Source organism: Ptychodera flava, chromosome 1, assembly GCF_041260155.1.
Source record: "Ptychodera flava strain L36383 chromosome 1, AS_Pfla_20210202, whole genome shotgun sequence".
NCBI lineage: Eukaryota > Metazoa > Hemichordata > Enteropneusta > Ptychoderidae > Ptychodera > Ptychodera flava.
In genome coordinates, this window is record NC_091928.1 from 29,486,595 (window position 1) to 29,512,415 (window position 25,821).

The 25,821-nt window shown below is 39.2% G+C and overlaps 1 protein-coding gene across 10 annotated transcripts in view; it reads right to left on the reverse strand.

Moving 5' to 3' along the window:
* LOC139134738 (transcription factor SOX-6-like) overlaps positions 1-25,821 on the reverse strand; it is an 88,739-nt gene that overhangs the window by 11,618 nt on the left and 51,300 nt on the right. For 5 of the 10 annotated variants that reach the window (XM_070701784.1, XM_070701776.1, XM_070701739.1 and 2 more), the window contains exons 2-3: positions 12,492-13,621; positions 2,914-3,167 (exon numbers count right to left, since the gene is read on the reverse strand). In XM_070701784.1, the coding sequence (XP_070557885.1) occupies positions 2,914-3,167; positions 12,492-13,614 (1,377 nt within the window). In that variant the 5' untranslated portion in view covers positions 13,615-13,621. Of the gene's footprint in view, positions 1-2,913; positions 3,168-12,491; positions 13,622-23,987; positions 24,496-25,821 lie in introns of those variants that run through there. The other 5 variants (XM_070701820.1, XM_070701793.1, XM_070701810.1 and 2 more) reach the window with 3 other exon arrangements.

Genomic DNA, 25,821 nt, shown 5'->3' on the forward strand with positions numbered 1-25,821 from the left:
GGGAGAAAAGGTTAAAATTCTTCAAACAACTTGCTGAAAGGGGTTATTTTCCTTTCCTTTCCTTCAAATTAACCCTTTGAGTGCTGAAATTTTTCCACCACAATTTTAGTGCAACATTTTACCAATTTTTATGAATTTCTCTGTATTTGTTTCGATAATTTTGAACCAAATTGACATCACATTTAATTAGCTATAATTTTGTATCAAAATTTTGGCAAAAATCTGACAAAATTTGAATGGCATATATTTTGTAAAGGTGACAAAAATAGACTTTGCGCTCAAAGGGTTTTACAAAAGTAAACAGCAAACCTTTGTACCGAAATTTTGAGTATTTTGAGTCAACACGGAATCTGTGTACGCTTGTCTTATGAGTAACTGGCTGACTGAACAAATATTTCCGGTATGAATATCTTTGAGGGAATAATCCACACATCTGCTGATGTTCTGTCAGAATAAAGTGAGTCACAAATTTGCTCATGACATGACAGAGAACAGCACTTCTGATTGGTAGAGCCATTCTGAATGGCTGGAAGTCAACCAATCAGCTGATGCTTTATGAAGCACACACACAATGAAGTGGTACAAATGAAGCAGTTCATGTTGAGTAGATACATAATCCTAGATTTGTTGATACATGAAAATATTTGTAAATGACTATGTCTCAAAAATAACTTCAAACTCTCACTTTTGTCAGCAGAAATCTGTTTTTTGGCTTACATTTAGGAGGAGAATGCGAGCTCGACTTTGGTTTTTCTTTCGATACTATGGTAGTAGTCTGCAGCCTCCGAACAAATCTCTGGATGATGCAAGCCGTGCAATGTACATTTATCACATGGCAGGAAACGTACATGCAGATGTGCAGGCATGCTTGAAATGTACACACACAATGACAGAGATGTTACACTGCAAAACATGGCAAACGCTCAAGGTTTATCAACCCCGAAGAGCTGACCTTTGACCCTTGCTGTAAACTCACTGCATTTCACAGCAAAACTCATGCAATGTATTAACTGTTCATGAAAATAAACAACAAACCACGATGAATGAAATGACATAACAATGGATGTGACATGTCATAGAGATTATCCATTCTTGGTGCTTTCCTCGGTGTGGTCACTGTTTGTTTGTCCATGTGGCATGTGCACCATCAATCTGATAGAGGGCGCACTACCACAAACATTGCAAACTCGTTAAAATTTTTTTTTCTCAATTTTGACATGATGGTACATGCACTGCAGCTCACAAAGTTCAAAATATACTTCAAATATTTTTTTTTTTTCAAAATGGATTTTTTTATAGAAGCAGCACTTCATAATCGAAAGGTTCAGGGAAGGAAAAATGCTTTCTATGATGTGATACGACTGCTGTGCTGGGTTTTATTCAGAAAGCTTCCGTCTACAGTTAAACACATGCTTCAATAGCATGGTTGACAGCATGGAACTTAGAACCTATCCACTCGTCGTTGACACTGCTCAACAAATCAATTTTATCAACATTTGAATTGTTTGTTATGGGAGGAAAACAAGGGAACTGGCTAACTGTTTAAGATATGGTTGTTTACAAACAAAAGAATGTTTTTAATTCTAGCTTTATTTAGGTCTCAGTTTGCCTGTCTCTAACATGCCGAACAGCAGACTGAGCAAAAATTTGGGGGTCTCGCTTGAATAATTTATCTGAGAATCAAAATATTTGTTAGTCCTGTGATTTTCACACCTGTATTTTGCAGACAACGACACAAAATGCTTGACAGTAGCTGTAATCAAAGCAGAGGGTTGTATCGATAACTTCAGGAATTCATTTTGTATCAGTATTTCTTTTATCTTCGAACAGGTAGTTGAAACTGTGAACTCATTGCTAAGGTGAAGTGTATAATGATTTTGTGAAAACAGTTCTGATTTAGTTATACTGTGTTTGGCTGTTTCTAAATTTGGTGGTGATACTATCCTTGGAGGGGGGGGGGGGGTGTGCGGCATACAGCATTGCTGATTTGTTACAGAAACAAAAACTGAAATGCCGAGAATTCAACTTGTGTAGACAGAACGACAAAAGACTGACGCAGTGTTTTTACTGAGATGACTTCAGATAATTAGGACATAAACATGTTTTGGTACAAACCACTCGGGGGAAACAATTGGACAATACTTGACGTTTTGCAAACAATGGCACAATACGCATGACAAACAGTATTGATCTCAATGTTTTAACAAATCTCTGTTTAAATTAGATACAAAAGCATATAATCGTAAAGAAATACACAGCAAGGCTTTTTTTGGATTTGATCAGCTTTTGCGTCTTATTTATGGTTGGGTTCGTGGTCATGGTAACATTTCAAAGGCTTAAAAAGTTGTTGATTTACTGCTTTGTTGGGAGGCAGGACTGCTCGGAGACATTGTTGTGGGCGGTGGGGGCTTCACTTTTGATTAATTTCAAGCACTCAGATGTTTGATAAAACAAGAAGTTGAATCAATTATGGTGGTTGTGGGACTTTCTGTCACAGACCACCATGCTATAGGATTGTAATCCCACTGCTGCCAACTAAACGTATCACAACTGTACAAAGGCGACTGGAAAGGGACATTTGCAGCAACCGGACTGATTTACTGTTTTTTAAGGTTTTTTTTTAAAGAGTCTAGCAACGTTAGAGAATTTTGAATATGAGACAAGCTGTCCCTGTAAGTGTCTCTTTCAGTCTTTGGCATACAGGCCTGTCACAGACCAGGCCAACACTGACTTTTCCAATTCATGTAAAACCAATAAAATGGACTGTCCATTTTCACTACGCAGTGCAGTGTCAATAACCCTCTGGACACTTGTAATGAAAAAAACTTGACAGAGCCGAGTTCAAATCTGGAGGTAAACGTTGCAAAGAATGGATAATCTCGTGACATTGTTCTGAAAAGTGCCGATTCATACCTGTTGGTTACTATGTCCGAGAGTGGAGTAAACATGCGGTGGTTGATACGATTTCTCTACGTCACTGGTGGCATAGGAGGAGGAGGAGGAGGAGGTGGTGGATGTTCTCAAGCATAACTGATGTGCCAGTGCCTCTAGTGCTATTTTTTCCCTATCTGTGGCAAGATTTACCTTACTGTCGTTGCTGGAACTGCTGCTCAGTGAGCTGCTGGTGCTGGCAGTGCTCGGAGATGTGGCCTGTTCTTTGCTCTGACCTGGAAAGGAGAAAAAAACAATGAGAGAAGACTGGTGGTGAGGTAGTGAGCCAGGCTGAGGCAATTCGAGTTGAACTTCTGAATGGCAATGACCCTTCCATCCCTTACATTACAGTGGACAGGTCCAACGGCACTTATTGAGCACTGTAATTTTTCCCCAAAAAATATCAGGGCAACATTTTACCAACTTTTATGAATTTTTCTGTAATTTTTTCCATGATTTTGGATTTAATGGATATAAATTTTCACGCGCTACATTTTTTGACCAAAATTTTGGGAAAAATCAGAAAAAAATTGTCTACATCTGAAAGAAATTGTTGATGTCATATTGTATAAAGGCAACAAAAATTGACTTTGGCTCTCAAAGGTTAAAGGGCCAGCAGCGGAAAGTTTTGATGATGTTTTCCACTATTTTGGTTGCTAACATCAACAACAGTTTCTCTTTCTACTCCCAAAAGCATGTTGAGATACACAGTATTCAGCTTGTCAACTCAGCCTGTACATGTGTAGACTGCATTCTTGTTGACAAGTGAATTCTGGTCAGGACTAGAATTCAAATGTAATAACAATACATTCTGCAGATACAGAAGCTGTGTTGACTAGCTAAATAGTGGGTATTTTACCCTGCCTAGGGGAGCAGAACATCACAAGAACTTGCTATTGACATACAACACAAAAATTGTGAAAACAATCAACAAATGTTACTGTTATAGTTTCTAGCCAGTTAATATAACCAGTCTATACCCAAATGTTGTGGTGAAAGGGTGAATTCCATTTCACAGCAAAGACATGGCATCAAAAACATCTTTGGATGATGTTAATGTGACACTCTCTGAGTGCCATATATTACCCCATCACAATGGTTTGGCCCAAACCCATTGTTATCAATGATGATTGCAGACCTGTGTACAGGGGATTAGGGTCAAAAGGTTAAAGGTGACAAGTAATTCTTTGACATGTGTGAGTGAAAAACTCAACACTGATGTAAATATTTATGTTCATTAACATTCTGTTTGGGTATCAGAATATGAAAATTAATATGTGACTGTGAATTTCAGGGAATTTTTAAGTTCAAGCACATATTGCAGTTTGCGAGTAAACACACTGCTTTTGGGTATAGTACTGCTGATATAAGAACATGGATGGGGTGAGCAATTTTTTGGTGCTATCCTCTTTGCTAGATCAGTTGATACTGAGCATGCTGAGCATATTACAAAACCCCACTGTATCTCACCCTTTCACCACAATGGTTTGGCCCAGACCCATTGTTATCAAATGGTGAGTGTGGACGTGTTTACAAGGAACTGAGGGTGCAAAGGTTAATGTGTTGTGGAAATCAGTGGAAGCTCATTCAGCCATGCGTGATCACAATGGTCAGTGTGTCATGACCCTTCCCGCCACCAAACTTTTGCTACATAGCCCTCGTTTCTGCTACATACAAAGTGGGGGCTTTTGTACAGGGAAAACAGGGTGAAAAGCCTGGCAGGTGGCCACTGGTGTGATGAGTTGTGTGGTTAAGTATTTCAATCATGCCATGATGATGTTGAAGACAAGACAATTTGATTTCAAAGAAGATTACTGTTACAGGTGACAGCTTTGTGAATTCTTGTTTGACTATGTGAATAACACAGCACAGCTTAGGTCTGTCATATCATCCATTGATTTGCTTGGATGAAATATTACATCCAATGAAAGTGATTGAACTTGTAACGTTCGCCTTGACTTTATTCACAGGTGTAAAACGTTGACGCATTTGTAACAAAATTTTGTCAAGCGTTTCAAAAAACGTGAAGTGAAGGTTTACTTGCCCTTTTGGAAAAAAACATGTAATTAAACTCGGAGTATGAAAAGCTGTCCAACATTACACCACAGTGATGGCTCTCTGCTATCCACGATTAAAGTGAATAAATACCATAAAACATAATGTCTGCAAACCAAATTGCGCAGACCTCACGTGAACTGAAGTACCCGCTAAGAAGATTTCATTCGGCGAATAACCATCACTTCAGGATTTGGGACAGGTATGATTAGTACTTTCAGGACCATGGAGTGAACAATGGGAGTAAGAACACAAGTGATTCTCAGCTGGTCGCAAAGTAAAAGGTCACGACAAAAGTGCTGATCTGTCAGCGAGAGAGCAAATTACCAAACCAAATCCTCTTTTGTGAGCAGCCTTCAATGTATTCTGTGCGACGGTGGGAAGAAGGAAGTGTTGGACCGTTTCTGTGCACTTGTGTATGCGCGGAGAAAGCTCATGAATTTCAAATCCTGCCTGCGCAGAGAATAGCTCCGAATAAAATGATGAATTAATCATATCTTTTGACATGTCCTCTGAATTTGTCTCTCTGGGGGAGAGGAGTATTTTTTTCCCCGCTTTACCTGCACAGCGGCAAATACGAGCTTTTGTCACACTTCCAGCACATGCACACCTCCATGTATGAAACCAATGGGGGAGTACAAGAAACTTCCCACTGACAGAACACACAAGAGCTGCTGTTTATGCCCCAAGGGCCATTAACATACGCTACGGATGTCTACGTGAAAGAAAAAAATTCAAATCCACTTGTATTGAGAAATCTATTGCACCATGTGTTATTTCTCAACTTGCGGCCATTCCCTTAAAATTTTTCAATTCTCCCCCTTAAATCTTACCCTTTCGCAACCATGGTATGGCCTAAACCCATTGCTATTAATGATGAGTGTGGACCTGCTTACAGGGAACTGGGGGTGAGTAGGTCAATGAGCCTATTTCAACTCACCTATCTCCAACATCTGTTGAAGACAAATTTGAGAGTAGCATAAAAAAAAATATCTCCTTCAATATAGAAACAGGTGTTCTACACTTGGAAGAAATGTGAATAGAATATTAGATACATGTAGCTTATAAGACTTCAAAACAAGTTGGTAAATTATTGGTAGTACTGGAATGCAATACTGCTGGCATGTTATACTACACTGCATCTGAAGTACTATTATTATTTTTCTCTCTTTTCTGTGGCTACACCATCTGTCCAAGCCCTTACTGCCGAATCAATCTATCCCTTGTACGGAAAATGATCTAAACACATCGAGATGTGCTTGAAGTCTTCAATGCATGTTCTTTGTTATACTCTATTACCTGTGTAACTTGCATGGGATCTGGCATGTCTTGACCGGTGCTGTCTGACAGAGGTGCATAGTAATGGGAGGCGTTTCACTCATTAAACTTTTCCCAAACTATTTTAACCCTCTGAGTGCTGTATTTTTTCCCTCCAAAATTTTAGTGCAACATTTTACCAATTTTTATGAACTTTTCTGTAATTTTTTAGAAAAATTTTGGACCAAACAAACACAACATTTCATTGGCCACAGCTTTTTATCAAAATTTTGGCAAAAATCTGACAAAAATTGACTGAGGTATATTTTATAAGAGCAACAAAAATTGATTTTTGCGCTCAAAGGGTTCACTCCAGCTTTATTATTTTCTCTGGTCTACTAAGGAGAGAGAAAGAGGTGGGAGGGTGAAATGTTTAACGGCAACAGTTCATTATGTTACTATTTGCGTCATAGTTGTAATCTTTCCCTGGAGACCTAATATATCTATCAGCCAGATTTTTACTCCCAGGGCTGGAGGCTATACTGTAACCCTATCACCCCCATGTTCCCATACATGGGTCAGTTCTTCCTATTGACAACAGTGGGCATGTACCATAGTCTGGTTGCAAACAGGTAAAATGCATAATTTACGCATGAAAAGAAAAAAAATATCCTCATGCATTCTGGGCCAATGTGCAGCGGCTCAGAAGGTTATAGCTGATTGGTAGATTGTAATTATTCAAAGCTGGGTACATGGACCAATCCTGACAGGTGTAGCATGCTAACAGGGTACGTGGACCAATCCTGATGGGTGTACCATGCTAGCAGGGTATGCTTACCCATTTCAGTGGTGTAGGATGCTGGTAATGTTTTACCTCCAAAGGATTTGATTATTAGAACCAGTTTTGATATCATATTACAACAAAACAGGTTGAAAATAGCTTGGAAGATACAATAGTCAGTGTCTTACACATCAGATTTCTGAATAACAGGAAACAAGCATGTTTCTTTGACCCAAGTCATTTCTCATTGGCTGATATCCACATGAAAAGACATCACTGACCAATCAGCTTGCAACCTACTTCTGAACATGAAATGTGATTTGCATATAACAGTAAAACTTTCTCCTGGCCTTAAAGGTATGTGTAAATGATTTACATAACAATAGGGTTGGTTTCTTTTGTAACTGTTGTTTATTCTGCACTGCTGGGTCAGATGTGCTCAATCTCATTGCTGCTGTCTACAGACAGTGTGCTGTATTCCACAGAGTTGTATCAGCAGATATCAACTGACAGAACCATTTCACTCCATTTTGCTGGCCATGTGCAGCAGCTTGGAAAGCTGTATCTGATTGGCAGACTGTCATAATTTACAGCAACCTAAGGAGTTTATAACTAGGGCTATTCTCTACCTGATTAGCTGTTCAGAAATAATTCAATTGTAGCTATAGTTTCAGCCAACCAATTGGGTAAAAGTTTCTGAGACACTGCACATTAGCCCCTATTTAGTTTGTGTACAAAAGTCGAACCCAATATACTGTATCTTTGAAAGTAACAAGATTATGATAAAACATGTTTTGTTTGTGTACAAAAGTCAAACCAATGCCGTATCTTTGAAAGCAATAAGATCATGATAAAATATGTTTTGTTTGTGTACAAAAGTCAAACCAATACCGTATCTTTGAAAGCAATAAGATTATGATAAAATACGATGTTCAAAGGATTCATTCCCTCCAGTGAGTACCCGTGAGGAGTCACACACAGTGACCTTTGAGGTGAAATACCAGCGTTGTTGAGTTTGTTCAAATTTTACACCGCACTGGTGGCAAAGTTGAAGAGAATTTTGTGATGGTGTGGTGGACGATGTTATGAACAAATTCTGGTCAAATGTTAAGTGGCATATTAAACCTTGTACCGATGCACTGCCTGAAAATGCAAAGTGCCTGAAACTGCCTGTTTGAAAATGTTCACAAATTGCAATAATTGGGATTACACTACAGCAGTAGCAAACACATCTTTCAGTATGGACAGGCATATCTCAAAAATTTAAAAGAATACTTTTGTTTTTAAGATAATACCACAGTGATGAATCACTTAATTTCTCTGTACATAGGTCCAAGAAAGCAAGTTTAGGATCAAGCCCATGCAAGGCGGAAAATGCCTTCACTTCCCTGTACATAGGGTAGACTTTGCCAATTTATGAAAACAGCATGATCATAAAACTAGACAGAAGTGAACACAAAAACTGTCAATATATCATGATTTTCATGTCGTTCCACACTTCATATCAGATTAAAACTTCACGAGCTTGTTTTGTTTATTGCATGGTAACTTATATTCCAATCGTTGTCATTTACATATCATGCAAAAAAAAAACACCATAAATTAAATAGCTCAAATTTTGGATGTAACTGACACACTTTTAAGCATTTGCAGCTGAAAAAAAAGGGTGATATAGATGTAAAATTTAGTGGAGATGTTGGGTTTGATTTTGAATCCAACTCAAGTACGTCCACTCTACCAGTCAGAATTAAAACTAAATTTCCAATCGCATGTCTGGCTTATTTAGTTGTGGAAAAGTAATAGTGGCTGAGAACAGTAGTGGAGGAAACGCCAACTCTTTCCATGCTCTGAGGTTAATGACAAACTTTGGTTTATTGCCTTGCAATAAAAAAAGCCCTTTGAGAAATGAAAATACACTATCGTGACAATACGGCTGTATAGTGAAAAGGGACGTATACCCTCCTTGCTTTAATACTTTCATGCCAACTTGCCTTTGTGAAAGAACAGAACAGCTCATAAAGAGAAAGTGACTGCTAAAACAGATATATGAGGCGGCGGAATTATATCGTTGGCCCGATCATGCCACTTATTCAACCGCTTTCTATGAAAAATAAAACTGCACGCAGTAATGGAACGACGAGACGATGACATCATCCCTGACACTTGACACGCTCGGCGTGCGATAAAAACGCAGGGCGTAGCCGAGCGCCAGGTAGAATGGTATTGATTTATTTAGGGGACAATGTTGCAGTTTTCTTGACATTCAACGCAATTAGAATTACACAATGGGGCAACACAGCCTGTAATGTTATTCAGCTTTGACAACTTCTTTCATGGCGTAATCATGGCGATGTGATAGAAAGCAATTTCATGAACCCTGCGTGATTGACACCATGTCAATTACTTGTAAACTTCTTTTGTGACAGTCCACAACTCCGCTTTCAACTCACACATGTATATATTCATACAGAAGCGCACTAAAATGCTTTCTTCCCATTCTTTCAACAGTCACTGCATTTGAGATTCAAGGACTTCACGCTGGTAAATTTTGGGGTTTGAAAAATTCAGAAATGTGAAATGTCAAAAGGCTTTAACAACCTAATGGCATGGTGATATATTAGTATATCAGAACTTCTACCACACGATCATAGATTTGCCAAATTGTTCAATTTCGTTTACAACAGATTATCTGCATGATATACATACAGACGCAACGAAACACAGCAGTCTGCGTGTCATTGGCAGAGATTCTTTAAATTGACCAATCACATAAACTGATGGTTATGACATTCTGTCCATCAGCCAATCATATTCCATGTTACTGATGGCTATGATGTTGCAAAATGAATGGCCTATTGAATCAGATGACTTGAGTTCATAACAACAGCTCTGTAAGCTGTGATGTGTTTTTGAGAGGGGGGGGGGTTGCAGAAAATTATGAATGGTATAATTGCACAACTTGCTACATCCAATTTAGAAAGAAATACATCACTGACAGTACGATAGATATCGTTTACATGGAGATGGGTGTTTGTTCAAGGAACATTCCTAGCCAAGAAAATACTTCAGGCGGAGTTCATAAATGTCAATGCTATCACTTCTGAATTGGAGCATTGCTAAAGGAAAGATTACTCAAACACAAAGATGGACTGAATGATATTATGGAACTCTTGTTTCTGATAAATACTCATTTCAAGGAATATATGCTTAAGTTAGAATGCGCCTCAGGGACACATATTCAGACTCTCAAATTCTTTTCTGATAAACCACTTGTGGGGGTTCATTGTAAAGCTCTTGGTGTAAGAAAACTTTTCATCAGCTTAGTTTTTCAAAAAATCAAAATGTTATGTTTTTCTCCATAGAGTTAACACAGGGATGGCGGCCATTTTGAATTTCAAAATATTGGTAAATCTTGAGTAATTTGTTTCTCATAGTACCAAACTTTGCATGGTGACCCCTGATTTTTGTTCTTGATTTTGAAAGAGAACGATTGAATTATTCCTTGAGAAAGTTTGACCAAAAGCTTCAGTCTTTTCACTTTCGAGGCACATACTAACTTGTTATTATATACCTACTGCCGTAACCTATGGGAGTTTGTCACCGTCCAATAACTTTCCGTATTTTGTATAGTACGCGGAGTCCCGAATACGGGAGACGCGCGACGCGCAATTTTCAGGGGTTTGTAGCAATTTTATTTCAACAATCGCGCGCGTTCCACTCATATCACGCGTGCCGCATCCCTCAAAATTTCCCATTGAATTAGTTTATACGGGATGATAATGGAGGGAGGTGTATAATAATAGGGTTATACACAAACATACGGCCCTATATGGACTCGGGCTCAGCGGAGTCAAAAGTCACTCACTGACCTCGTCTATACAGGGCCGTATTTTGTGAATAACCGTGTAATATACAGTGTTTCCCTTTTTGTGAATTTTGAAGGGAGCAGGAATTGCAACAAATGAGACAGCCTTCAGAATGCCTATGCCAATAGAGGGTTGGTATCAGAAATATTTACTCAATGAGGTACCCCTTCCTGATCCATGATGGATGAAAGTAAACCTTGTGTAACATAATGTGCGAGGCGAAGCCAGTTAGCCCAGTGCATTATGGGTGCAAAGTTTGCTTGAGTCTATTATGGTTTGGGAAGGGGTACATTACTGCTATTATTTTATAGTCTTGGCAATGCAAGTGAATTTGTAGATGTAGAAAACATCTGTAGCTACATTGCTGGACAATCAGATACATAATCAATAATAATCTGAGGAGATGACGTCACAAAATTCACTGGTATTGATAAAGCTATAACATGTAAGCCGTAACGGCCAGTCAGCCTAAAGTGTCGTTTTCTCATGCAGTGGTCTTTACAAGGAGTTTGTTCTAGGGATGCCATCCCCTGTTTTTTTGAGCAATCTATTCATGTGTTAAAATCATACAAAAGAATACATTTTCACGACAAATGAATATTTAAATCATGCATTGTTATGTAAATTGTTCAACTCTCAATCACATACATGGGTCTGAATACACAGTTGAAGATGATGGAGATAAATCAACATATCCAACATCAAACGTTGAAATAGCCCTGCTGTTGTTTTAAGGTAGTATATATTTTGAAATTTAAAGACTTACACTTTCACTCAAATTTTCCACAAGGAAGCTTTTAGTCATTCCCTTTCACAATCAAGGATGAAAATCTGTTGTCACTGTGCAAATTTTGTGCAAGAAAAACAAATCATCCAATGTTTGCCAACTGTTTATTAAATTCAAAATGGCCGCCATCCCTGTGTTAATTCTATGGGGGAAAAATAGAACTTTAAACATCAAAAAAGTAAGCTGGTGGCAATTTCAGTTACTATGTGAGCTTCCAAATGAGACCCCTCAAAGATGGTAGGTCAAAATAGTACTGTAAAAGTCTGAGAGTCGGAATATCTGTCCCAAAGGTATATTCTGCCTTATAGGCCGCCAGGTAGGATGAACCATAGGAAAGCTTTAGACTCTCAAATTTTTACAATACCTTTATTTTGAAACCTGTTGGGTAAATGGGGTAATCAGCATCTTGTTTTTGTGAAAATTGAAAATTTAATTTCCCCCCGGAGATTGAACATAAGGTTTACATGGCCATTTTTAATTTCAAACATCGGTAAATTTCTTTTAATTAATTTATTGTCTCATCCTAAATTTGCACAGTGAATCTCAACTTCTACTCGTGATTTTGAAACTGCATGACTGAAAACTTCTTTGAGGAGAGCTGAGCAAAAGTTTCGATTTTGTCACTTTCAAGGAGCTCATTAGCTTAACAGGAAATCCAGGGTGAAATGGTAGTATGTAGGGATACATTGTAGATTGGTGATATTTCTTTGGGTAAATTTTTCTATTATTAAATATTTGTAAGGTGTTAGAAAACGCCGTGCACATTTTTGAAATGAAATCTATGTAGGGTGAGAGAAAAAGGTATTAAACGTACCTAGTATCCTTTCTAGTTCAGTTTTTTGTTTAAGTTGTCTGGCTTGGCGTATGGCTTCGGTTACCATGTCTGGTTCGTGGACCATGTAACGAGTTGGCGAGAGGGCCTGTGCGAGTTTTGATGTCTCGGGAGTTGTGGTTGATGTCTTGGGTGACATGATGCTCAGCTGTTGCATGGTAGACGGCGTGGACCGCTCCAATTCTCCCACCTTTGAGGGCTTGGACAAATTAAGCGGTTGCGGAGTGGTGAGCAGATTCTGCAGGGCGCTCTTAGCGCCCAGAGTTGAAGAAATGGCCTGTGGAGTTGGTGTTACCGTCGGTATTGTCAACAGTCCTTGTGGGTGGGTGCGGGGCCCAATGCTTGATGACGTTGTCGGGATGTGGTCCGGCGAGAGTCGCGTGAGTGACGACCCAGACATCATCCCTTTCGACTTGTCAACAATAACACTCGGTTGCCGCGGATCGACTTTTGGCGAAGTTTGAGGGCGTACAACCAATCCTGGATGAAGCCCGTCTGGCAGTGAGCCAAGCCCTCCGGCGGCGTTTGGAAGATGAGCTAAATCCGACGGATAGACGGGAATGAGTCGGACGAACTGATTGGAGGAGTTCTGCGACTGTTCCTGAATTTGTTGCTGCAGTATCTGGATCTTTTGCTGTTGTTGCACCAGCTGCTGTTGCTGCATCTGGATCATTTCTTGTTGCTGGCGCTGGATCTCAATCTGCTGCTGTTGCTTCTGCAGTTGGCTTTTCTGCATCTCGTTGTTCTCTTGCTGCTGCGCCAGCAGCTGTTCCCGCAGCGTCTGTAACTGGTGGATCATATCCTCCAACTGTCTCTCCTTCTGCGAGATCGAAACGTTACTCGGGCCGTTCTGTCGCTGGTTGTTGTTCAAACCATTCGCCGCCATACTGCGGACTCCATCGGTTTCATCCGTGCTGTCCGAGTCTTGGCTCTCGTACAAGTTTCTCTTTTCCCGAATTATTTTCTCCGGGCTGTTCCGGATAACTAACCTTTCCGGCAGTTCCGCATTCTGGCCATTGACCCTTGCCCCATCCTCATCACTTTCACCCTTCTCCCGTTTCATCATTCCATCCTCATCAGTAGTGATGCCGCGCTTTGTTGCCATAGTAACCCTGCAAAATTACAGAAAAAAAAAACGGAAAATTTATTATAAATCAGGTAAGGAAATCATTACTGAATTTAAAATAAATTATGCATAAATATAGAACGTGATTTCCCTCCACCCATGCTCTCTCTACTTATACTCTATAGGTCTACATGAATATAGTTTGTCTCACCACAGTTTAACAGACATTCTGATTGGCAGAGGCACAATCATGTGATAGACCTTAGACCTAGAGGACATGTGATAAAACTTTGTATCAAAGCCATTTGACATGTTCACACAGGGCCTGGTGTTGAAAATTGCTGTTATTTCCTCTAACAGTATCAGAAATCTCAAATTATTGAAGTCTCCTGAATATTTTGGTATACGTCATTATGTTGCCTGTAAAATAGGCTTGATGCTTCAGGATGACATGAAAGGCCAGGCAAATTTGGTGGCAAAACGATGATTTCAGTCGACGAAGTTCTGCAGCCTGCTGATTTGAAAGCAAGTTCACGTGAACAGGACTGAGTCTGTGACAAACTTCACTTGGATTTGAATAACACAAGCTTTTGGCAGACTACCAGTGCAAGTGATCTTAGCCTCTGCTGCCAGGTGCTGGCTCAGCAATATTACCCTCATTTGCATCTATGACCCTTGGTGACCCTATTCATTGATATTGCCCCCATTATTGCCCCCTGAGAGTTGGCAAGGAGCTCATCAATGTCATCTACGGACATGAAACAGAAAGACTTCTCCATTTCAGCATTGATTTTGATCCGTAGATCAGCATCACGGATCGATTCAGTGCAAGGATATTGCAGACAGCTTTGAAATTATTCTGAACATTATTGACCTTTGAACACAATTAGGTATATTGCCCCCGAGCTGTGCATTATTCAAAATATCAGCACACTTTGAATACCCATATGGATATGTTGCCCTCTGGGTCTGCAGCATTCACACAATACTGCTGACCTATGAACACATATTAACCAAAGACTAAGTACACTTACACATATGGGCTTTCTTTATAGAAATGTTAAAATCCTATTTTTTTGACGACTATGACCCTTAAACACATTATTGACCTCTGATACTTTAGTGTTGACCTTGCAGACACCAACATTAACCTCTATTAACCTGTACGCTGAATATTGATAAAGAACAAATTTCAGTAATGAAGGTAACTGGACTAAAAATGCCCACTGACTCCTGAGATTATTAATTAAGTTCACTTTAGAAATGTCAGTTTAGTATTTCAAATTTCCATGTCATGTACATTTGTGTTTTAACAGAGGGCTGTCAAAGAAGTTAAGTATCATTTTTGTATGTTAATTGCTTTCTGGCTGGTCTGATGAACTGAAATATATTGGCTATGATATGTAAATCAGGTTTGAGAGAGAGAGAGAGAGAGAGAGAGAGAGAGAGAGAGAGAGAGAGAGAGAGAGAGACATATAGAGAAAGACAGATGTAGAAAGACAGAAAGACAGGCAGACAGGGATAAAAAAAAAGGTAAAAATAAGTTTATTCATAGCATGACAGAAGGCTGGCAGAGGCCTGGTCAGGTTGTGAACAAAAAAATCCTTGCTTTTCTCCAGCTTATTTTTCAGATGACTTGAAAAAAAGATGTCAGTTGCCATGGCAACTAATCAGGAGAGCGTGAAAGGCTCATTGTTGGCCGGCTCTTACAGAATACTTTTTTAGGAGGTGTCAACAATGGCTCTTTGTGGCAAGCGCACTTTTCTTCCTTTCTGTGCCGGCCAGTGTTGCATGCGTCAGATCCTCTCAACAAATACAATCGAAAGACTGGCCATTGTGCGCTCGTGTAATGACTAAGCTTGTCTATAGAAATTTCACTTCCTGTGGTGGGGGTGCGCTGCATTGATAAACAAAATAGCCTCTTTTGTCATTCCATGCCTGCAGTACTCTACTTTTTTTTCCCCCTCCCGAAGTGTTTGTTACGTCTCTTCTCCGATTATCGCTGTCCCGGTGTGTGTTTACAGGGTCATTTAAATTTACGGGTGAAAAAAAAACCACGCTGGAAAGGAGAAATTGCAACAAGAGTTGAAAAAAATGTCAGTGCTACGACTGTCTTTGCAGACTGTACATCTAATTTTACAGATGAAACATTTCCTCCTTGCAATAATATACCATTTTTTTCATGTTTTCAAATTAAAATCTTTTAATACCATATTGCTTTGGATGGTGCAATGGCACCAATGGCAGGATGGCATTGGGAAAATAGGACTTCAATTCTGAATTTCCTTGTGTTTTAAAGGGAAAATGACTCGTTTCAGTTAAATATTTTCACAACTGACTGCTGATGATTCTGTACAGCATCAAACTCAACATTATGGGATGATGAGAGAAGTATGTGAAGAAAAACAAAATTGTTAAATTCATGAAAATGAAAGGAAAAAAAGAAGAAATTGCTCTCCTACTTGAATTGTCATGGAGAGACTTGTATCTGAGAGAATTGTTGAGTAACTTTTGTGAAGGGCTGGATTATTCCTTCTCCGGGGGTGACAGGGGTTTAGGAGAGGGTGAGAGACAAGAGATGCATAAACCAGATAAAACTGCAAAACAGGCATAAACCCATTTCTACTTTGTCAGTTATACTGTGAATATTTGTAGAGACACGGTGGATGTTGAGCGGCACTTTGACCTGACTTGGGACAGTCTGTGAGGATGTTACAGAATTATGCAACCCTGTCCAATTACACCCTGTCTGTAACTGTCACAGTGGTATGCCTCGATGGGAAAGCCATGCCACAAATCATCACGTTCTTGTACAGGAACTTTTGTCGATGCCTCTGTGCTCGACACCGGGAACAAGAAACAAAGCAAAACAAAAACGTGCAGAATGTGGAAACAGCACATGATTCTTGAGGTTTGATAAGGACATGAGGAGTAAAGTAATTCTATGTTACTTTTCAGAAGACAATCTGAAGTTGAGATCCAGAAAAACTGCAATGTATTGATTTATCTTTGAAAAGAGTGTCCCACACTTCAGATGTAGGCCCCCTGGACGTAAACAATCCTGCATTGTGAAGTCATGGCTGGTGGATGTATACAATTCCTAAAACGAAATCTAGTCACGCCGTCCTTGGCTTGTCAATGGGAAGTGTGCTGTCATCCCCGTCAGCGCAGTGGTGCGTCCCAGACTTGTTTCTCCAGTCTCCGCCCGTGGAACAGGCAGAGAGAGTCTACACGCATATATGACAATAGGAAGCGAATAATGATAGTGCTGGATAATGCGGCATGTGTTGTGAGTGACCTCTTCGCTTCCGCTTCTTTGACCCCTGACGCTCACAGACTCTAAATTAAATGGAGGAATGAAGTCCCCGAGCCTGTTCACAGAATCAAAACCCCCTCAAGACCTGACTCAACTAGCCAATCAGGCGGAGGACTCGGCCTTTACACAGTAGCCGCACGACGCTGGTTTGAATTTGAATACTGTGATGGAATGTCGACATGGAAATTTTAGAGAAGGGAAAAAAACAGCTCTGTAAGGAACTACGAGTAAAGTTTCAGTCTGTATACCCCTGTAAAATACACAGACAGGCTCTTGATTTACTGGCTAGTTCCGGCGAGTGGGACACATTTTGAACTTTTTGCTCCGCTTTATGACACATGCTGTTTACATTTCTGGCCCGCAGTGGAAGAATCTCTGCCCCAATAATTCACTGCTCGGCATTCACGACACGTAATTGTTGTTTAACAAGTTTTGACCGCAAATAACATTACGCACATGTTTTTTTCAATTTAACAAAATCCTGGTTCGGTCCGGATAACCGAATCAAAGCAAAACTGCAATTGTTGAGGAGATGTTGTTAGGGGGAACAAACTACTGTTTCTGAGTACTGCTCAAAAACTTATTTGTTCTAGCTCCTTCAAAAAAGAAAAGCATTTTAACTAAAGGAAAAGGACTTGCAAACTTGTGTTTCGAATGTTCCCCGTCCTTCCCGGTGGCGGCTTGGGACAGTACTCATCTGTAGGGCTATTCCTGGTGTAATTGATGGCTATGCCGTACACGCCCCTAAAAAAACCTCACTTTCTGAATGAGCTAGAAAAACAACAGGGCTGAACCACAGAACAATAAGTGTTGTAATTACCATGATGACTATCACATTAGCATGAGAGAAGGCATGAAATCTGGGAGGTCTGAACAGTTCAGAGTCTTAAATAAAAAAATGGCGGCCACACAGTTCTTCTTGAAAATCTCACGGAAAATTGGAATTGTCACCGTGGGTTTCGGACTGGTGTGGCATCAGATCTGTTAAACAAGAGACAAACAACTTACACCTCTCTGAAGAATAATTCATCACCCAGCAAACTCTCCTCAATGCCATGAGAACAGAAATTCCAGACATGAATAATCTTTCACTTTCATACGACTGGGCAATTCTGTTTCCTCAAACTACATCTATCATCCTTGGATGGGCCACAAACTATACCACACAGACAATCTCCTGGAGCCAAAACTACTAAGTATTGAATGCATTTTTGATGCATGATAGTGTGTTGTTCAAATGTAAATATTCTTCATTTGACTTATGAAAGCAAAATTCAAAACTGTTGACACTTTCATCATTAAAGAAATGATTTTACCAATATGTAATTAGTAAATTATTATTTCATTAGAGATTTGTATTAGATATTTGGTCCTATCTTAATATGTCTTCTATATTTTACTTCAGAAAGTAATTTTACATTTGAAATACACCTTGGGGATGTGTTTGCTTGTTTCAAAAGACTGTCCAAAAAGTGCGATGAAATTTTAAATGATGCAATATTTATTTTGATCAGGAAAAGATGCCCTTTGTATTAAGCTTGGATGGACTGAAATTTGCAAAAAGGAAAAATGAATGAAAAACGTCCACTGGAGTCCTTTGTTTAACCTTTACTCTCTGAAAACTACAAAATTAATCTTGTGCTGCTGTATGGCAGAGGACCTGGCTTCTTTTACAGGTGTCGGTGTATTCACTGTGGATTTTCAGCTACTGCAAAGGTTGGGCATAGACAGAACTAGCGTTTTGCTCCTGAATTTGGTTTGCTCACAAAATTTTTTTTGGAGACTCTGGCATTGAATGCAACTGTTACAAAATCTGACTTACCACAAAATGCAGGACTAAAAAAGTCCAAGGAAATTATCAGCAAATTTAAAACCATTGCGAAAAGCTACCATACTGCATTTCATAAATATTAATTATTGTTGTAAAAAGGAAACAAACTGGGTACAACGAGTGAAATGCTTTCTAAAAGGTCTCACACTCATTCACGAGTTAACAGAATCAGAACTGACCAATATTTCAACATTTCTATTCGAGAGAAATTTGGCAAGCTGTTCTCTGAGGATGTAAAACGCTGATAAACAAATTTTCTCTCTCATTTGTCATAGTTTCCAGACTCAAACATATTCATTGACAACGCGGCACCAAATTTCCCAGAAACTAAGGCTCTAATCCAGGATCATGCACGGACAAGGAGGAAACTGAAAACTTGTAAACATTTTCACAATTGAGTGATTTCACCTCACTCCGCAAGAGGAAGTTTATCTTGTACACTGCACTATAGTAACTCTGATTTTGAAAAAGAAAAGGCCCTGACATTTCAGAGGTATGAAAAAAACGGTGATTCACACTCACAAACAAACAAATCCGTATCCTAGGCCTTGACACAGAAAATCATGCCAAGATTACGACCTATTCCATCCACCTCAATGTTTTCCCATTTCCTCCCCTTAATATGCATTATTTCCTCTGAAATTACCACTGATTTGGTCAAATTAAGTGGAAGCTGGGGATCAACTGAGCTTGGATCCAGCTATTATTTGTCTAAAGGCATACACGTCTTCAGGGGGGAAAATCGCTGCAATTGTCTGCAATCAGAGAAGTCTGTGTTTTATAATCCCACTTTGGGGCTTTTTCGCTGTTGGCCGCAATCACAGGGTCCATTGTGTTTAACGCATTACGCTATGGCATTCTAGTTCAAAGACATCCTTGTGCGTCAGGATTACTTATTGGCAGATGATTGTTCAAATCTCTTGTTCATCGTATTTCTCTGTGTCTTTTATCCTCAAACAACGGCAAACAGCTCAGCCTACAGCCTGTCTTTTGTGTCCTCTTATTGATTTCTGAATTTAACTCCCATCAGCTCTAAGCTGTGAATTTTTTTTTTTCAAATCAAGCTACAATCTCAGTATCTGTTTTACTTTCAATTTTTCCCCCCACTTTTGAAATTGGGACAAAAAAGCAAATTTTTTGGAAGTATAGTTGCTACTAGTTACAGTATTTGCATATCAATATTTGTATGTGTGATCTTTGTATATCTACGGTATGTATACACAGACACAGTCACACAGATATAGACACACACATAGACGCATATCACAGGTGTCTTCCACAGGAATGAAAGCACTTGCTAAAAATGTGGAACTTAATATATGGTGGTTTTCAGCAGAAACTATGACGCTTTTTATTTGAAGTTAATAAAATTTCAAGTCGCAGTTTCTATTTTCTGTTAATACTGTTAATATATACACCTTAATTTATTTTCTGATATATATATATATATATATATATATATATATATATATATATATATATATATATATATATATATATACAGTGTCCTCGTATATGTATATATATATATACAGTATATAACAAAATAAAATATATGCATATACACACTAGAAACAATAAATTTGTTAGAATAAATTCCAATAATTGTGATAAAAGTTTCATGTCACATCTGCTAAAGTATTTTAATGTAATTGGTGTCATTTGATTATTCTCACTTTCAATCCCATGAAACGCAGTTGATGATGGAAAAATGGACTTCATAGTTCCACTGATGTGATTTTAATAACAGACTTGGGGGCAAAACCCCTTACATGTAAGGCTCCTGAGTAGCTGGGTGTGTGGGTGGGTTGGAGGGAGGTGGAGGGGCAGTTGGGGAGATTTGGTCATGAGTCTCCATTGTAACGCAGTACAACAATCCCTTATTTCAATAGTTAATTAGCTGCCGGACAATGCATGTGTGAAGTAGGACCTGCTATGTTGCCTTTTTGTTGCAGTTTTCCATCTCACAAAATGATTCCAAATGCTTGCGTAGTTGGTCAGCAAATCAAGAAATCCAGCCTGGTAGGTGTGGAAAGGTGTCTGTCCTGAAGTTCTTCGCTTTCAGAGCACTCGTCATCACCAAAATTACAGACCTGCTGGTTGCACTGTCTGTTAATTGAATACGTTTGAATTCAAATTCCCTTCTTTTTTGACTTTCTCTGTCTGAGATTTGTTTGTGATCAGACAATACCCTGTCTATCCAGTTTCCTGAATAGTACTCGCGTCAATGTTTCCGTCTTCTGTGCAAGACACACTTCTTGCCCGCACTACGTGTCCGTGTCCATGTGTGTCACCCTGTCTGTCTCACTCTGTATACCCCTTGCTGTAGTTGTCGATTTAGTTATCTGTTATGTATTGATAAGTGGCAATATTTGTCTCGGCAGTTCTACGCTGGTTTGAATTGGAATGAAATGTGTGTCACAACCTGAGTCTCACATTCTTCTTGCCTCAGGCTCTCCCTCCCTCCCCATCTCCCTCCCCCCTCTCTCTCCCTCCCAATCATTTCTTTCTCCCTCCTCTCCCCACAGCCAACCATGGGATGCTCACTTGACTGACACAACCCATTTGATATTTGGCAAATACTTGTCTGTCAGGCTATTTCTCTCGGTTGAGTCGGTGCATCTTCATCGGCAAGTAGTTGGTCCGTATCTGTCCCTACTTTCAAAGAGATTAGCAATGCTATCCGTCTTCGTTTACGTCCACAGTCAAACAACGCAGAGAGAAAAATAGCTTCCTTTCCTGACATGAATAAATTTCAAAATGCTAGAGCGACGGTGCACAATCTAATTTTTCAATGTAGACCCTCATTTACAAACTGTACCTTCTCAGAACAGATCATTTTTATTTCCTAATCCTGGGAGAAAGGGCAAAACTTCATTTTCACAGAAAATAAAAATTATCTAATCCTCCTCCAAGATAAGAAAATTAAAACGGAATGTGTCTTGAGTCCAATTTTAATGAAATGGCACGCTTGGGAATGCAAATACTGGAAAAATTGGCCACAATACATAATCCTATAATTGAAAGCCACGTATGTGTCTTTTTACCCTTGGGTCTATTCAATTTTATTTTTTGCATTTCTTTAGTCTGACACCAGTGCACACAATTTGTAATTATTAACACTACTCGTGTGCGGTGACCTCGCTTTTACAACTTACAGATGATGCCACTTCACTAAAGCTCGGGCTCATTTGCATAACATAAGGTGTAAGAAAACCTGGAGCCATATATGGCAACTTGGGATCAGCCATCTTGGTTTTTTTGTTGCAAATTTAATTTGCATGATAATAAGATCATTTTCATAGAGATAAAATGTTTCAATGCCACTGAGGAAACCTAAAGAAACATAATTCTGGCCTACTGAATTTTATAATGAATTTTGCAACGAATTTCCCATCCCAAATGAGTACAACAGTTCGACAGCGGAGAAATGTTCAATTAGAGATTCACAAAGTAATAATTTTCAAGTCTGTAATTTATCGAGAATAATTACTCCTTAATACAATTTACACTGCTATCACTATTAGTTATTTTCTCATGCAAACAAATTTAACAATAATGAAAATTACACGAAAGGATTAAATAATATGATTAAAGTCGAAACTTCTATATGATATCCTGTAAAAAACATACATGCTGGAAAATTTTGGAAAAAATTACATAATAATAACAAATTACACATGGAAAATTATGGAAATGAGTATAAATTGATTTTTGGCTACAATGTCAACAGCTTGTACATGTGGCATTCCGATACACATGACCTGAACACAATAAGCTAGCACCCCCTGCTTTGGAAGTGGTTTAACCTGGCCAATTTACATCCACAAGTTTCGGGGAAGTGTGGACACAGGGAGTGAGACACACATGTGCATGGACTTAATTAGAATTATGTAAGCATTTATATTGTGAAATTTTCACAAGGCATTGAGTTTACTCTCAACATTGTGTTCAGCCGCTTGTATTGTCCCGAGTGACAATGAATAGTGGGCTGGAGTTGTTGACTATTGTGTGTGTATGTGTGTGTGTGCTTTTTACCAAAGGCTGACCTTCTGCCAGCCTGAGAGTTGTACAAACACTCGGACTGGACAAACTGGTGTGTTGCCAAAAACTTCCCCTCACCATGCCGTCCTGAGACGTCCACGGGCTGACCTACAAATGATCGCGCCACAGATTATAACTGTTGTCATTCGCTGGGCGATTTTGTTTTAGTGACTAACTAAAACAAAAAAATTTGGCTCGGGTTCACAAGTTTGAAATCAAAGTCTGAAGCGTGCAGCCTTGTGATTGCGTTTCCCCGCGGCCTTCATCTCTATCCGAGAACAAACAGGCCACATGTTTCGAAGCCCTCATTGAAAAAAATCAGGCGAACATAAACAAGAAATAGCTCTTGATGAGCTGGGAAAGAGCAGCGAAGTCAACAGACGGCAGCTTGAAGACAGATACCAGAAACACACCCACATACATCAAAGTTTTTCTGTTTGAAAATTCAGGAAAGGGAAACCCATGATTTCAAAACAGGCTCCGCATGACAACTGTCTGGACAATCACATTTTACGCTGCCGAAAATATCCAATAAGTCAGTTTGAAAATACCTATTTTTTGATGATATTAAGCAAAGGAGAAAAATTGATTATCATCCGTTTTACATGGGAAAAAATCTGCCTCATTAGCATATAGATGTGGTGACACTAAAGTTGAGTACATATTTCCTGCCATTCCCTTCAAAAGGTGAAAAAAATTGCTTCACTTGGTACAAACATGTGTTGTGAATTTTGAAAATGAAACCTACACGTACATGAGAAAACATTGTCAACTTCTGCTTTTTCGCTGCATGCTGATATCTGTAATGAATGTGTGTGTGTGTGAGTGTGACAGATTTACAATAGCTACGGAAACAAACGTACGGGGGGGAGAAGAAAAACAAGTGATACGGGTATGATTTCAAGTACGTCTGTTCTACGACACTGAAATGAACGAGGCTGTGTTGTTGACGTACCACATTGCACAACAGTAATAAACACCCCCAGACGGAACAGCAGGCATGTCATGACCGAACAGTGGCTGAAATTACCAAGTTTGCCAGAACAATACCCTGATGACATCATCACAAAAATTGATGACTCTGGCCAAGTGAGGAAAAACACACACACATCAGAGCACACCAAGAACACACAGATTGACACAAACACTACAGGACTCTCTCCAGCGGCAAAACAGGGATGAAACAGATCGAGGTGAAACAGACGTGATCTTGTACATTACCTTCTTTTTCCCGGGAGTTCTAGGAGTGACAGTTCATCCAGAGAAAGTAAAACAATAAAGTGATGAGAGCTGATACATGGCAGGTCTTTTGGCTATGTTCTGGCAGTGTGGTGTGGAGCTGGAAAAGGTATTTTTTATGAGACTCTGTGTTTGCCAAGTGTTCAATGGGGCTGGCGAGTCGGCTGTGAGCTGTATTGTTTAGCTGTAGCCCTTATGTTGTATGCAGAAAATAAAATAGACTGCCATTCACTGTGTAGAAGCTGCTCCCCATTCTAAACACACCATAACAAAAGCCGGCCTCAATCCAAAAGAGATACCTTTGTATAGAGTCAACAATAGCGCATGGCCATGTAAATGCCCCTGACGGTGGAGCAGGATAGCCCTCCCTCACCCTATTACCTCGGCAGTAAGTTGTCAATTTGGGAAAATCAACGATTTTGACTTGATTGGCGTTGGCAAACATACTGGGATTTTTTAACCGCCGTTTCCTCATCCCCGGCAGCCGGCCTGGTGAGTCCCATCCTAGCCATCCCTCCCCGGCTGCGGTGAATGGTACGCCCCACTTTGAATATGTAACTTATTCAGTCCCCATTGCCATTGAAAACCAAACAATACCTACTAGAGTATGAAGCATTGTCGATAGGGTCAAAGGTCAGGCACCAGAATGTATTGAATGGCATTTCAAATATTCCTTGAGTCTGAGATGATGATATACAATGGAAAAACTCCGCCACAAATATGTCTTCTGCTACTGTGGAACTGCATTTGTTAGCACTATTGCTCATGACACCACAGATTTACGACCATAAAACTACTGTTCTGAAAAAATCAGAATTTATATCTTAAATTTAATATTATTACTTAACAATGGAAGGAAATACTCATAATAATACGGCGATAAAAACTATCGCATTATATTATTCCAGCCTGAAAAGGCACTTTTTTTCAAAAGTAAATTATTGTAATAATAAATGGAAGATGGCTGGTACTGAGAAAGCTATGATTTAATCAGTCCTTGGGAAAAAAAATCTAATTTTCAGGGAAGCTTGACATTGGTCAGCTGCATCATGTTAATGATGTGGACTTGCTACAATGTAACAATTTGCAGCCCGGAAATTGACAACTCTGAAAGTGACAATGGTGCAATTAGTTGCGCTATTGTGCTCTCTTTTGTCATTATATCCCTTTGCTACACATGGTAACAATACAATATTTTTTTTTTCCATAATTGTGACATTTTCACTGAAGCAGATTGTAGAGGGGCGACAAATTCGCCAAATAAAAGAGAAACCTGTCACCCGATTACATCATCTTTCAAATTTTGCGAAAACAACTTACTATAACATTGAGATCATATTTGGTAAGCACACCACCTGAAGCCATGTTATGAGGATATTAAGGTAGTATGCGCCTCAAAATTGAAAGCCTTCATTTTTTCCTCAAACTTGCCTCAAGGAAACTTGAAACTGGTTTTTTTTGAAGTCAAGAATAAAATTCAGGGTCACCATGCAAATTTTGGTACTAGATTAACAAATAATTTAATATATACCGACACTTGAAATTCAAAATGGCCACCTTCACTGTTTTAACTCTATGGGAAAAGATTACATTTTTGATTTTCACAAACCAAGGGCATGAAAACTTTATTTAACTTCAAAATGAGCCCCCACAAGTGCTGTCGGAAAAATATTGTAAAAATCTGAGAGTATGAATAATTGTCACCAAGGTGCAAATAACAAGTCAGTGAAACCACAGAAGTAGAAATTTGTCATATTCTGTGTGGTCTGCTCTTGTTTTTACACATTTACATGCTGGAAATATTATATGTTTGACT